The sequence below is a fragment of the Palaemon carinicauda genome, chromosome 13 (assembly GCF_036898095.1).
Source record: "Palaemon carinicauda isolate YSFRI2023 chromosome 13, ASM3689809v2, whole genome shotgun sequence".
In the NCBI taxonomy this organism is placed as follows: Eukaryota; Metazoa; Arthropoda; class Malacostraca; order Decapoda; family Palaemonidae; genus Palaemon; species Palaemon carinicauda.
In genome coordinates, this window is record NC_090737.1 from 28,647,762 (window position 1) to 28,660,571 (window position 12,810).

At 32.6% G+C, this 12,810-nt stretch overlaps 1 protein-coding gene across 1 annotated transcript in view; it reads right to left on the reverse strand.

Moving 5' to 3' along the window:
- Positions 1-1,304: 1,304 nt before the first annotated feature.
- Positions 1,305-12,810, reverse strand: part of LOC137651481 (nuclear hormone receptor FTZ-F1 beta-like) — a 38,619-nt gene continuing 27,113 nt past the window's right edge. Inside the window, exons 7-12 of the mRNA XM_068384706.1 lie at positions 10,652-10,857; positions 9,634-9,831; positions 8,366-8,618; positions 6,439-6,593; positions 5,207-5,301; positions 1,305-4,914 (exon numbers count right to left, since the gene is read on the reverse strand). Of these exons, the coding sequence (XP_068240807.1) occupies positions 5,212-5,301; positions 6,439-6,593; positions 8,366-8,618; positions 9,634-9,831; positions 10,652-10,857 (902 nt within the window). The 3' untranslated portion in view covers positions 1,305-4,914; positions 5,207-5,211. The remainder of the gene's footprint in view (positions 4,915-5,206; positions 5,302-6,438; positions 6,594-8,365; positions 8,619-9,633; positions 9,832-10,651; positions 10,858-12,810) is intronic.

A 12,810-nucleotide genomic window follows, 5' to 3' on the forward strand; every position in this document is an offset into this window, starting at 1 on the left:
TGAAACTGGAACTGAAACCAAACACCCTTACCTTATCTTTACCCTGGCTCTGTTCTGTACTTGGCTGGGAGACCGTCAGACAATGCCTTAAGTCGTTGGTACATAGCTCCTTGAACATCCACGGGTAAGTGTACGACAGAGAGAGAGAGAGAGAGAGAGAGAGAGAGAGAGAGAGAGAGAGAGAGAGAGAGAGAGAGAGAGAGAGAGAGAGAGAGAGAGAGAGAGAGAGCTTTCAGGAAACTCAGATTTCTAGAGTATGATATGGCCCACGGCAAAAACAACCTACAATACACAGACAACAGTTTTTTTTTCTTTTATGCATACTATTGCATATTCAGCTTCAGACTTCTATTATATATTGAGCTTAAGTGGTTAGTGTTACTGAGGACAGTAGCACTTGCTTTTATGAAAATGTCAGTACCAATTGATTTACTTTGACTTACTGGGTACTTCCATTACAAAATTAAAGGTCATTAATGCTATATGGTACAGCAAGGTACATTTTAGTAGTAATTCATACCCGAGAAAACTTGCTTATCAAGTTGATAGTTTAGAAATGTAATCTATGAATATTGTGATTCATGATACAGTTATAAGTTCAAATGGCCAATAATTTCATTTTATATGATTTTTAAAAAATGAAGATTTTAATCTTCCCGAAGGCTAATTAATCCAAGACTTTTAAAGTGAGGTTTGTCAAGAAATGTAAAATTTCTTTTTAAAATTGAATCTTACCTATTTTTGGAAGAAGTTGTTATGCTAAGTTTGGTTATTCAATTGTGCTCATTCTAAATACAGTAGTTTGTAATTCTAGGTTTTTAATATGAAATTTCTACTTCTAAATCTTTAGTCTTATTTTATTCACTATATTCAAGACAGTACTAAATCACCTCACTGATCCTAATACGAGGAATTTAGCTTAAATATCATTAAAAAAAGTTATTAACTTTACCTCTTATCATTTTTATACTTTTGGAAAAATAAAACTTTGCAATTTAATACAGTATTCAAAGTTGTTTTTTTATCACTTGATTTATGTAAATTTCAGTTTTAATGTTGCCCCAAAGGGTGAGAAAATTTAATAAAAAAAGAAATTTCAGTTCAATATGTTAAATCTTCCTGTATTATAGTCATCATGAATAAAAGAATGCAAATGCTATGAATATCATCACCTTTGAATGTTTAACAATGTAATCAGTTTTGGAATCCATTGTGTATTTTCTAACAGATAATATACCAAAGAGAAATTATTACAACTTATGTATATCTAAACCACTGAATTTCTGGAATAATAAAAAACTTAGATTTAATTATGTTTATTAAAAATTTCCTTAAAATACTAAGTACTTGCTCCAGTAGACAACAATTATTTACATGATACCAAAAATACAAACGACCTTCCTTTATGAAAAATCCTCCATAGCACACATTATAGTTCATTTTGATTAACAGGTTTTTTTAAAATTTATTTATTTTATTCATGAGAATATGTCTCTAAATCACCTTTCGAGATTCAATGAGGCGAGAGATTCCAATAACCAAGTTTTACCAGACTGGAAATAACATGGCGAAAGGTGGAAGCTGCCAACCCAGCATGGTAACCCTGGTGGGTTTTCGAGAGTCATGCTCCAAAAATATATAGAATTATAATAATAATAAAAAAAAGATTAAAAATCAAGTGTGTAAGGACTAGTGATTTGGCTTGCCGGGGTGGACTGATATGGGTACATATGGGCATCTGGGATGCAGCGGGGTATTGCGGTGGTGTTTTGCAGGGAACACGTGTCATTCCAATTCCTCCATTCAAGAACATGATATTTTCTTTTCATAATACAAACATTTATAACAAATTCTTTATCACAAATAATTCTAATTCAATCGAATGAAGATTGGATGACCTTGGTTTCAGTGCATGAGAGAGAAAATGAAGAGTTAAGTAAACCCCTTTGCATCCCAGGTGGCACAAATCAAAACCCATTATAGCCTCTGTCAATGTCAGCACCCTGGACAGTCTTACTGCGTTCGGTTTGGGCGATCTAGTTGTATTGGCTTGTCCTGCATCAATCCTGGCCTCTGAATGAAGAGCAGTAAGTTACAATAAAATTATATTGCAATACAGTATTAGGCAATTTCCAGAACATTTTTTTTTAGTCGGAGGCTGGAATGCAGGTTACAAACACAACTTAAATCGGTCCTATAACCTTGTGGCAGCTGACCTGTGCACCACTCTCATGAGGCCATTCTGAATCTTTGGAATTACCCAGTGGCCTCTAAATATATCCTCATTATTATTGTTATTATTAACTTAATATCACAAGAGTACATCTTGTTTAAGTATAGAGCTTAAATATCAATGGAATGTTACCAATAACAGCCTTCATGAAAGTGGTGTGAAACTGAGAAAAAATATATATATTTATATATCAGGAAATGTAATGCAAATAAATTAAAAAATCTTCTGTAGAAAACATAGAACATAGAACACTAAATAAGATAATAGAGTACCATCTCTCTTTTGATCTCTTCCAACAGAATAATCTTGTGCACAGCGCAAGATGGAAGAGGCAAAACAACGACACATTCAGAGCTACTACAAGGAAACTGGAAAGAGACACTAGAAAGAATCTGGCGGTAGAAAAATTTCCAATTTAGGAAATTCACGTAAAGTCATGACATACTGAGTATTTTCTATGGTAACCTCAGCTTTAATAAAGTAGACTTTTCTTTTGCACACATTCAGAAAGAGAGGAAACAAAAGTTCTTGGATACAAAACTGCAGAATGCCATTAACCTTACAGAATACTTTAGATTTTGGCCACAGCCTGCTCTTTATACCATAGGAAAAGTTAAGTATAAAAGTTTGCACTTCCCTTTCAGTTTTTCATTACTGCATCTAACAGGACTTGGACACAGAGGAAAATGGACATTTCAAACCCAAAAGTTTAGTGCAAAAGTTATATCATCACAGAAATCAGAGTTTTGTAGCTCATCATGTTGGACACTGTGGAATCATAGAGTTACATTAGCACGGGAATATTGGTTTAAAAATAAAATAGAAAATCTTCATTGCTAATACAAGGATTTACCAAAGGAAAGTAATAATACTATTATAGCATATTAGGTTAGCAGAGGTAGACAAATTAAAATATATAAATTACAAAGAGGTAACTCTACAGTGCCACAATGCCCTACTTGGTTAGTTGCTGGCTGACAGGTACTTTGTGTAAGGTTGGTGGGAGTATTGATGCCACACTGGGCCAGTGATGTAGGGTAGTTTCAGCAACAAGATACCATCAAAATAAAAATAATGGAAAAATTAGAAATAAAATAAAAACAAAGAGTTTGGTCTTACAATGTCTCTTATTGACTACCAATTATGAGAGAATATTCTGCACAGTAGATGCAGCAAAATACTACTGTACAGTATGTGGTTTGATAGCTCGTTTAGAAACGCCCCACCCAAAGCTAGCCTAGATTCCTCCCTTTGTGATCATGTTGCACAATTCCCCAGCACAGTGGAACTGTCACAGATTCACACGGCCAAATTTCAACCAGATTTCTCTAATATCATTGATCTCTGCTTAATTCATACACAGGAAATTGAACATTAAGAGTTAAGAAGGTAAAGGAGGTAAACAACTACTTTTTGTACTCTTTTGAATTGAATTTCAAATACACTGTAAACTGAAAGAAAATTGATGATTCAATGATCACTGAAAAGTAAACGTTCGCTATACGCGTAATGTTGATTAGATCAAAATTGCAATGACAGTCATGGAAGTGACAAATTTATGGACCATAACCATTTCAGTGTCCGGTTAATGTTCACTTCAGGCATAGATGGCATGATCAGCTGATTTTAGAGAATCTTGGCACTTGGCAGCCTCTGGCACCTCTACAACAACTGCTGCTTCATTTTGCTGTTACCGGTCATATCTCAGCAATGTCCTCTCATAGCTTTTCGAAAATTAGCAAAATATTAAAATAAGTTCCATAAAATCACATGAATTTAAAATCTACAATAATTATATCGAATAAAAAAAAAAACAATTAAAAATGGCAAAATGTCACCCAACTCTATCTTATGAGAGAGTAGAGACAAACCATAATGAAACTTAAAAATGCACAGGTTGCTATATACAAAAGTATATGCAAATGTACATAAACTGTCAGAATCACTGAATCTTTTATTTCTTTGGGAAGCACAGATTGAAAGGACACTAAGTGATATGAAAAGTACCAAATAATGATGTAAAATGAAAAGAAGACTCGAAAATAAGAAGAACCGCGTCTCTGATAAAATCCACTGGAAGACACAGCTTTTGTAGCTTGGAAAGCCAGTTCGCATACAACTGCCTCTCTTCGCCTCCCATCAGGTATCTTGGCAGTGGACGCAATAACTCAGCAATATGTAACTCATGTCACATAGATGTACATCTATAGCTGATCTAGCAAGTATATTTTTTGAAAAATCCTTCAGTTAAAATGTATTTGGTAGCCTGAACTTATCCAAGATTTTGAATAACAGTACAGTTAAGTATATCTTTGTACTGGAACACAAATAAGGCATAAAACAGCCTTTTACAGTAACCCTAACAGACTTTAGATTTGACATGCAAATTCTATACTCATATTCTTGAATCTTGCTTTCACAAAAATGAGTACACAAGGTGGGATGAGTCAACGACGTCCACTTGTCACAGCCATGAAGATGTCATCACTTCAGAGTCACAACCTGAAGATCTTCATTCTTTTATTTTTCCATTGTCACGGCAAGCAAATAGGATACCGATATCCTAGAGAGGTTCGCTTTGGTGATAATGTGGCCTCTTATCATGTTCTGAGCCTGAAGCAGTGACTTATACCTGAGGGAGATGCAGCAACTGATGCTGTAAGATGAGGTTGCCCTCCAACCTGCGGGAATAAAAGAAAAATTGTAATTTCAACCTGATGACACCATTACAGAGAACGTAATAATATAAATACAGCATTATAACTTAAAAAAGGGCAATTTTAACAAGTTGACACCATTACAGACAACTTAATAATAAAAGTACAGTATTAAAACTTGTAAAAAATTGTCATTTTAACATGTTGACACCATTACTACAACATAATAATAAAAGTACAGTATTAGAAGTTTGAGAATTGTTGGTATAAAGGATTAAGAATACTAGCACAGTATTTTCATAAAACAGAAGTTTACCTTAACTAATGATCCCCTCTCAAAAGTTCAAAGAGGAAATTGAAACTTGGCACATCTCCCTCCTTCTTCTTCATAGAGAGCATCTCCTTACTCGCCTGAAGCACAAATGTACAATTTTATTACAAATAAGTACTGCATAGTACAAAGAAATAATTATTAATTAATCTAAGCACTGTATTAATGTACAATAAATGCAAACGCATATTACACTAATTGCCTATACGTATTTGTGTAGTACAGGGATATAATTATCAATTGATCTAAGCACTGTACTCATGTACAGTAAATGAAAAAGCATATTACAGTAATTACCTATAAGTATTTGTGGGTAAACCATGCAAAATTTGCTATGTACCCGCAGAGTTTACAATTAGCAAACCGTAAAATAATGCTTAAAGATCATCAGTTAATAAAGTAAATAGAAATTTTGTTTTCTATGAGTAATTACTCAATGTATGTAAAGTTGTTTACTAACAAAAAGTTAATTATTTCACAAAAGTATCCTGAACTGAGACATACATTCTTTTTAATTCTATGACAGTACTGTAATATTTCCCATACATGTAAACAAAGCTATATAATAAACAATTCACAGGTCTAGGCCTAGGAATGTATGAAAACCCTAGGCCTTTTGAATCTGAAGGTAAATTAAATATATTTACCTTTGAAAGTAAATTTTGACATTGAATGATAAAAATGTGCGTTGGAAGATAATTTATGCTCAGAATTTCGAAAACATTTATAGAAAATATGCATCTTCGCTCTTTTTTTGAGTGACATTCTCTTATATCATTACCTTTATATAAAGACAAGCATAAGAAGTTCCATATGGTGATATGCCAGATCAAGAGGCATTTTATGAAAACAGGGTAAACCACATTAGATTATAAACTAAGCTTCTAGTGTCTTTGTATTGCACACTGAATTGCAAATGCATACTGTACCTTATGCTGGGAAATGCAATACATAGGTTCTATTTTTGTCTTCAGAAATTTTTTACTTCCTATGAAATCTAAAATCCCGAAGTAAAGTGACATTTTTAAAAATCTATTTTCGGATCACTTTTAAATCCAAGAAAATTTAAGGGACGACTTCTTCATAATATGTAAACTTGAATTCTTTCACCGTACTGCAATACAACAATTTTTTTTTCTTGAGCTATAAATACTTTCAAAGCTGGAGTATTGTCCTCAGTGAAATCTATACAGGAAAAAAGTCCGAGTTTTTCTTACCTGACATGCACGTTGGAGTTCAGGAATACGAAGGAGTAATTCACCAAACTTGGGTGTCAAGTGTGGATAGTGAGTGTGGGTGTACTCCTGCAGCGCTTGTGCAACCTTTTCTTGGGAGTAGCGCACTTTCTCTACCTCCTGCAGCCCTGACACATCTGACGAAAGCAATATCATGATCAGAATGACTTTAAAAACTGATGAGATTAACACATTTATGAAATATTTAAAACACTTTCTCTACCTCCTGCAGCCCTAACACATTATTATTATTATTATTTCCTAAGCTACAGCCCTAGTTGGAAAAGCAAGATGCTATAAGACCAGGGGCTCCAACAGGGAAAATAGCCCAGTGAGGAAAGGAAACAAGGAAAAATGAAGTATTTTAAGAAGAGTAACATTAAAATAAATATCTCCTTTATAAACTATAAAAACTTCAACAAAACAAGAGAAAGAGAAATAAGATAGAATAGTATGCTTGAGTGTACCCTCAAGCAAGAGAATAACCCAAGACAGTGGAACACCATGGTACAGAGGCTATGGCACTACCCAAGACTAGAGAACAATGGTTTGATTTTGGAGTGTCGGTCTCCTAGAAGAGCTTCTTACTATAGCTAAAGAGTCTGTTCTACCCTTAACAAGAGGAAAGTGGCTACTGAACAATTAGTGCAGAAACCTGTTGGGCGAAGAAGAATTGTTTGGTAATCAGTGTTGTCAGGTGTATGAAGACAGAGGAGAATATGTAAAGAATAGGCCAGACTATTCGGTGTGTGTGTGTGTGTGTGTGTGTGTGTGTGTGTGTGTGTGTGTGTGTGTGTGTGTGTGTGTAGGCAAAAGGAAAATGAACCGTAACCAGAGAGAAGGATCCAATGTAGTACTGTCTGGCCAGTCAGAAGACCCTATATCTCTCTAGTGGTAGTATTTCAACGGGCGGCTGGTGAAATATCATGATCAGAATGACTTTAAAACTGATGAGATTAACATTTTCATGAAATAGTTAAATTCTTTTCTACTTTTTACAGTATTGAAACATCTGCCAAAAGCAATATCATGATCAGAAATACTTTCAAATCCGAGAATTAACTTTCATGAAATAGTTAACATGCACTTTTTAACTTCCTACAGACCTGACACATCTGACTAAAGGAATATCAAGATCAGAATGACGTTCAAATCTAAAGATTAACACTTTATCCAAAGGCATTGGATGATATTGTATTTAAAAAAAAAGTTTATTTATTTCATTTAATGAACACAAATCCAGAAAGTTTAGAAAGAAAGTGACTTCAATTTTCAATCGACAATAGCAGTAAATGAATCAGAATGAAAGCGATATACAGAAAAATACTTAAAATAAGGGAACATTTACAATAAGATTAATTCTATTCCTTGTATGAAAAATACCTTAGTTTACTATATTTTGACCCTCCAGTAAAATTGGGTGTGGATCTTCTGTTTGATTTTCATTATAATTAGTTTCTTGCATGAGAATTAATCATTTATTTTTTTTTCACCTTACAGTAACATTGGTGTTGATTCCCTGTTTAAGTTTCATAATAATTGGCTCCTTGTATAGAAACTACTCTAGTTTATCTCTTTTTTACCCTTCAGTAAAATTGGCGTGGATCCCCTGTTTAAGTTTCATAATAATTGGCCCCTTGTATAAAACTGACTAGTTTGTTTATTTTTGATCCAGCGGTAAAATAGCTGATCCCCTGTTCAAATTTCAGAATATATATATATATATATATATATATATATATATATATATATATATATATATATATATATATACATATATATATATATATATATATATATATATATATATATATATATATATATATATATATATATATCAATTCAGCGGTAAGTACCATTAACAAAAATTAGTATAAATCGAGAACAGACGAAGAATTCACCAGCATACCTGAGTACAAGAGAACTATGACCTTCATGGCCATATACTCATATTTGTCCACTTGAAGGCGTCGGAGTTGTTGGGTGAGATTGAGCATGCGTTCAATACATGGTCCAATACCCATGAGTTCGGCTTGTTCTAGAGTCATGGTGCGACCCGAGCTGACGCGGATCTCCCCGGGGGAATCCATGGAGCGATAACAACACGAAAGTAGCAGCAGCTCGCACCATGAATTTATCAACAAGCAGATCTGATCATCTATCTGCAGAGGGAATTCGAGAGACGCGTCAGTAAATTTGCATTTTTTTTTTTTTGGTTTCACTGGTGGAACCAAGATGGTTCGAGTGCTCCTTACCCAGTAGCTAGTATTATTCTCAGAGTTTATAGGATTTGATTTGTGATTTTCAATAATTTCAATCGTATCAACGTTAGTAAAAAGTATAATTGAATTCAATATAATATTCAATTATTATAATTAAATTCAATATATTATACTTTATTATAATTTAATTCAGTATATCATACTTTAATATAATTTAATTCAATTCAATATATTATACTTTATTATAATTTAATTCACTATATTAAACTTTATTATAATTCAATTCAATATAATATTAAACTATTATAATCAAATTCAATATAATATTAAACTATTATAATCAAATTCAACATAATATTCAACTTTATTGTGATTTAATCAAATATAATATTCACCTATTATAGTTCAATAAAAGATAATATTCAACTTTATCTAAGAAGATAACCATCAATAAGTCTGCTAACAATTTCTAAATATCTGGATAAAATTGCTTGAAATTTCTAAACATCCCGAAAGATTCAAGACTACTTTTAAGGATTTCATAGCTCTAATAGAAGACGTACAGTACAGTATCTTGAAACTGCTTAGAAAGATGTTCAACTTTTGTCTTAGAAGAATAACTTGTCTCTTTTGTTAATAACCACACGACGAGATATGCATTTACAGAACTGTTTAGTTATAAATTTAATGAAAACAGTAACCACAGTACCATATATTAAATTTAACTAAACAGAAAATAAAAGTACTGTAGGGAGTTTGTTAGTTACTGCAGAAACATCTGGATAATTAGTATACTGTAGTATTTCTCAAAGGCAAAAATGAAGTACTGTAGCCAGTATTTTCGTTACTTTCTGAACCATCATCTGAATATTTAACATATTGTAGCATTTCTCAATTGGTATTCATACGCACAAAACAGCGGATAAAAGATAATTAATGTTAGAGAAAAACTTACTGAAATATATCTGAAGAGCGGAAGAGATTTACACCATTTGACAATCTTGTAGAGTCTGTGATCTGCAATGTGGCACAAATTATTCAAGAAATCTGGGGAGTTATTTTCCATTGCCTGGCGGGCCGCTTGCTCCGACTGCCGCAGCTCGGCCATCTCACTTTCGCTACAGTGCCACAGGTGTTCAACATCATGAATTTGCTGAAATATAGAAAATATGAGGGTAAGAATGCAAACATATGTATCAGCAATAAACACTATATTAAATATTGTGGTTATTAGATAATATATTTTTTTTCTTTATATTCCTGGCATAAAATATATGAAGAAGAGCATATGAATAATTGTTTTGTTTTGTTTCAGGAGGGAAGGTACTGCAAGCATTATGCCTAAAGTAGCGTGTAATACGCCATACCAAAGTTTACTTATAATGCTCCAATTTAGCCAAACCTGTTATGTATTTTGTCATCTGATACCTTTAATTCAACTACTTTGAACAGATATTAATCCTAATTTACATAATCTATTTGAGAACACATTCTTCGGGTCTAGATAATTATAATGTAGGTCTCTTCTGGCATGAGAATAAAATTTGGTTTCAACGCTATTCGCTTTACCAAGTCAAAAGATCAATATCAATGCCAATACTGAAATATGATAAACGTAGGAGGTAAAAAATCTAAATAGTATTGTACATAATTCAAAAACAGTATCAAGACAATTTATTTACTATTTAGTGAGGATTTCACTGATGAAGAGGCAAGAACACAAACATAAAAACATATACACTGTATGTATATGCGTATACACACATATGTATATGTATATATATATATTATATATATATATATATATATATATATATATATATATGTATATTGTGTGTTTATTTGTAAGTGCACGTTACTTAAAAAATAAACCTAAAAACCCCTTAAAATTGTAGTTAATGAGAATATCCCTAATTGTGTATGAATAAAATCTAAGAAAATCCTTAAAACTGCAGTTCAATCAGGCGTTTTACCTGTAGGAGAAGAGGAATGGGTCTCTCATTGGATGGTGATGGCTTCAAATCGTCATCTAGAGGCTCGGCCTTGACGGACAGGGCATCGGGAACCCTATGAGGGTCGAAATGATGCGAGGTGGTGGGCAGCAGAACCGCCGGAGGAAGTGGGTATGGTCCTGTGGTGTAAGTGCTGCGTCCGCCACGGGTTCGGTCCTCTCGTATGGCTGCGACATGGGTAACAAAGGATTAGAGAAAATGTGTAATTTTATTTCTTAAAAGAATTTTATGGATTAAGTTGTGAATTTTATGGTACAATTGGATTATGAATGCCAATGAAATCAACTATTTCCACAATTCTCTCTCTCTCTCTCTCTCTCTCTCTCTCTCTCTCTCTCTCTCTCTCTCTCTCTCTCTCTCTCTCTCTCTCAAACACACCTATACATACATCATACACACATGATTATATAATATATATAATATATATATATATATATATATATATATATATATATATATATATATATATATATATATATATATATATATATATATATATATATATATGTATATATACAGTATATGCAATACAAAATAAGAGAAAATTAAGAAATGTAATTTCAAAATATGTATGATATGGAACACGAAAAGTGAAGTAAACCTTAGGCGAAAAAAACAAATTAATACAAAAGAAAAAACTAAGAAAAAACTTAAGAAAAAATGTGTCTACAAGAGAATACAATATCAACGTTTCTGAACGTGTTGTATCAGATGCAGCCTTAAAGTTTAAAAGTATGACCGGTGCAGTCCTGAAGGCTAGAGACAAATTAGAGGATGGAAAAACGCTGGGAAAAAATTGAACTATGAATAGAAGGAAGATGTGATAAAATAAAGACGAACTAAAAGGAATAGAAGGAAGGAGGTATAAAGGAGGAATAATACGAAGAAGGAATAACAGGAAGTAGGGATAAAAGTAAATAGGAATAAAAGGAAGAAGGAATAAAAGGAAGAAGGAATAAAGGGAAGAAGGAATAAAGGGAAGAAGGAATAAAGGGAAGAAGGAATAAAGGGAAGAAATAAAGGAAGAAGAAATAAAAGGAAGACAAACTTATAGCGAAAAAAAAAACAGCAATAATAACATAAATGAACCTCTATACAAATGATAAGCTGTATCATATTAATCATTAAGCAACAATGCAACCAATGGAGTTAAAAACTGTAAATTGGCGTTGCAACTACAATGGTCAAATGCCGGGCAAGAGAACAGGTTAATAATTAAGATAAAACATGAAATGTTAATAATTAACGGCACAGAAATACAGTAAATTGGCGTTGCAACTATAATGGTCAAATGCCAGGCAAAACTGAGGGGGTAATAATTACAATAAAACTAGAAAAGTTAAAAATTAACGGAATAAAAATACGGGTTAAAAAATGATGAACTCGAAAAAATTAACGATTAACGGAAAAAAAATATCGTAAATTGGCGTTGCAACATTAATGGTCAAATGCCGGATAAGAGTGTGGGTTAAAAATGAAGAAAACGAATATGAAAAGTTAAGAATGACGGAAATGACAAGCGTTTCTAGAACTCCTTCAGTTTAGCCTCAAAGAAAACAAAAATAGATATGTATGAAGCTGTTGTTGCGTAAAGAAGCTTCTGTTTCAAGTTTCCATGAATGAAGAATACGACTTAGTTCACCGTTCTTTCTTGTTAAGAAACTTTAATTGCCTTCTTTACGAAAAAGAAATCTATTTTTATGTTAACTCTTTAAAGAGATGGGTTGCATTATTGGTCAATAGTTATCGTAAAAGAATTTAATCTTAATAGAGAATTTCCTGATGGTGAAAATTTAATATCTAGATGCATAGAATACATGAGCATGTAAATATTTAGAATAATCTTATTACCCTTCAATTCAATTTAATAGTTATTTTCTTATTAGCAGCCTGACTTCATAAAAGTATGTCTTAATCCAAAATGGAAAAACATTCTATTGTCAATTTTAAAAGAAATTGAAACAGCTTTTCTGTTTATTCAATCTCTTCTACCAGATGTTAACATCCTCTTCAACTGTTATGTTTTGTGTAAATTGTATATCCTGTAACAAGACGTACTCCAACTTTACAGGTTATAATACATGTTCTCAGAGAGAGAGAGAGAGAGAGAGAGAGAGAGA